The sequence below is a fragment of the Bison bison genome, unplaced genomic scaffold (assembly GCF_000754665.1).
Source record: "Bison bison bison isolate TAMUID 2011002044 unplaced genomic scaffold, Bison_UMD1.0 scf7180017851522, whole genome shotgun sequence".
NCBI classification, from domain to species: Eukaryota; Metazoa; Chordata; class Mammalia; order Artiodactyla; family Bovidae; genus Bison; species Bison bison.
The window spans coordinates 1-566 of record NW_011482095.1 but is presented as its reverse complement, the minus strand read 5'-3'; the positions used below and the strand labels follow the sequence as shown (position 1 = coordinate 566).

Here is a 566-nt window from a genome sequence, read left to right as displayed (position 1 = left end):
AAAGAGCAGTGGTTAATGCTAACTGGGTGAAAAGAGCTACACTGCATGCTCATCCTCCATCCTTATGCCCCTGACAGTCATCGCCATCCAAATGCTCCATCCCTCCACCTTCACTGTCCTTGTGCCCTTTATTGAATTCAGGTTTCCTGAGCACTGGCGATCAGGCTGCCAAGGGAAACTATGGGCTCCTTGACCAAATCCAGGCCCTCCGCTGGGTGAGCGAGAATATCGCCTTCTTTGGTGGTGATCCCCGCCGTATCACCGTCTTTGGCTCAGGCATTGGTGCATCCTGTGTCAGCCTCCTCACACTGTCGCATCATTCTGAAGGTGAGTAGCTCTTGGAACAGCACAAGAACTAGCCAAGTGCTGGCTGCCGACCCTGACCCCAGGCCCTCCAGGCTCCAGGGTGCCCAGCTTCATGTCCCAAGAGCACCCAGGGGAATCAGCAACCCTCGCCTACCAGCTCAGTGTCCCTTTGGGGAGAAAGTGAAAGTGAAAGTCGTGTCTGACTCTTTGCGACCCCATGGACTATACAGTCCATGGGATTCTCCAGGCCAGAACACTGG

The 566-nt window shown here is 54.8% G+C and overlaps 1 protein-coding gene across 1 annotated transcript in view; it reads left to right on the top strand.

Moving 5' to 3' along the window:
• The window catches only part of LOC104996625 (neuroligin-3-like), a gene marked incomplete at its 3' end in the record, with an annotated part of 16,642 nt that extends 16,315 nt beyond the window's left edge, over positions 1 to 327 (top strand). The window contains exon 4 of the mRNA XM_010850915.1: positions 142 to 327. Coding sequence (XP_010849217.1) covers positions 142 to 327 — 186 coding nt within the window. The remainder of the gene's footprint in view (positions 1 to 141) is intronic.
• Positions 328 to 566: the final 239 nt, after the last annotated feature.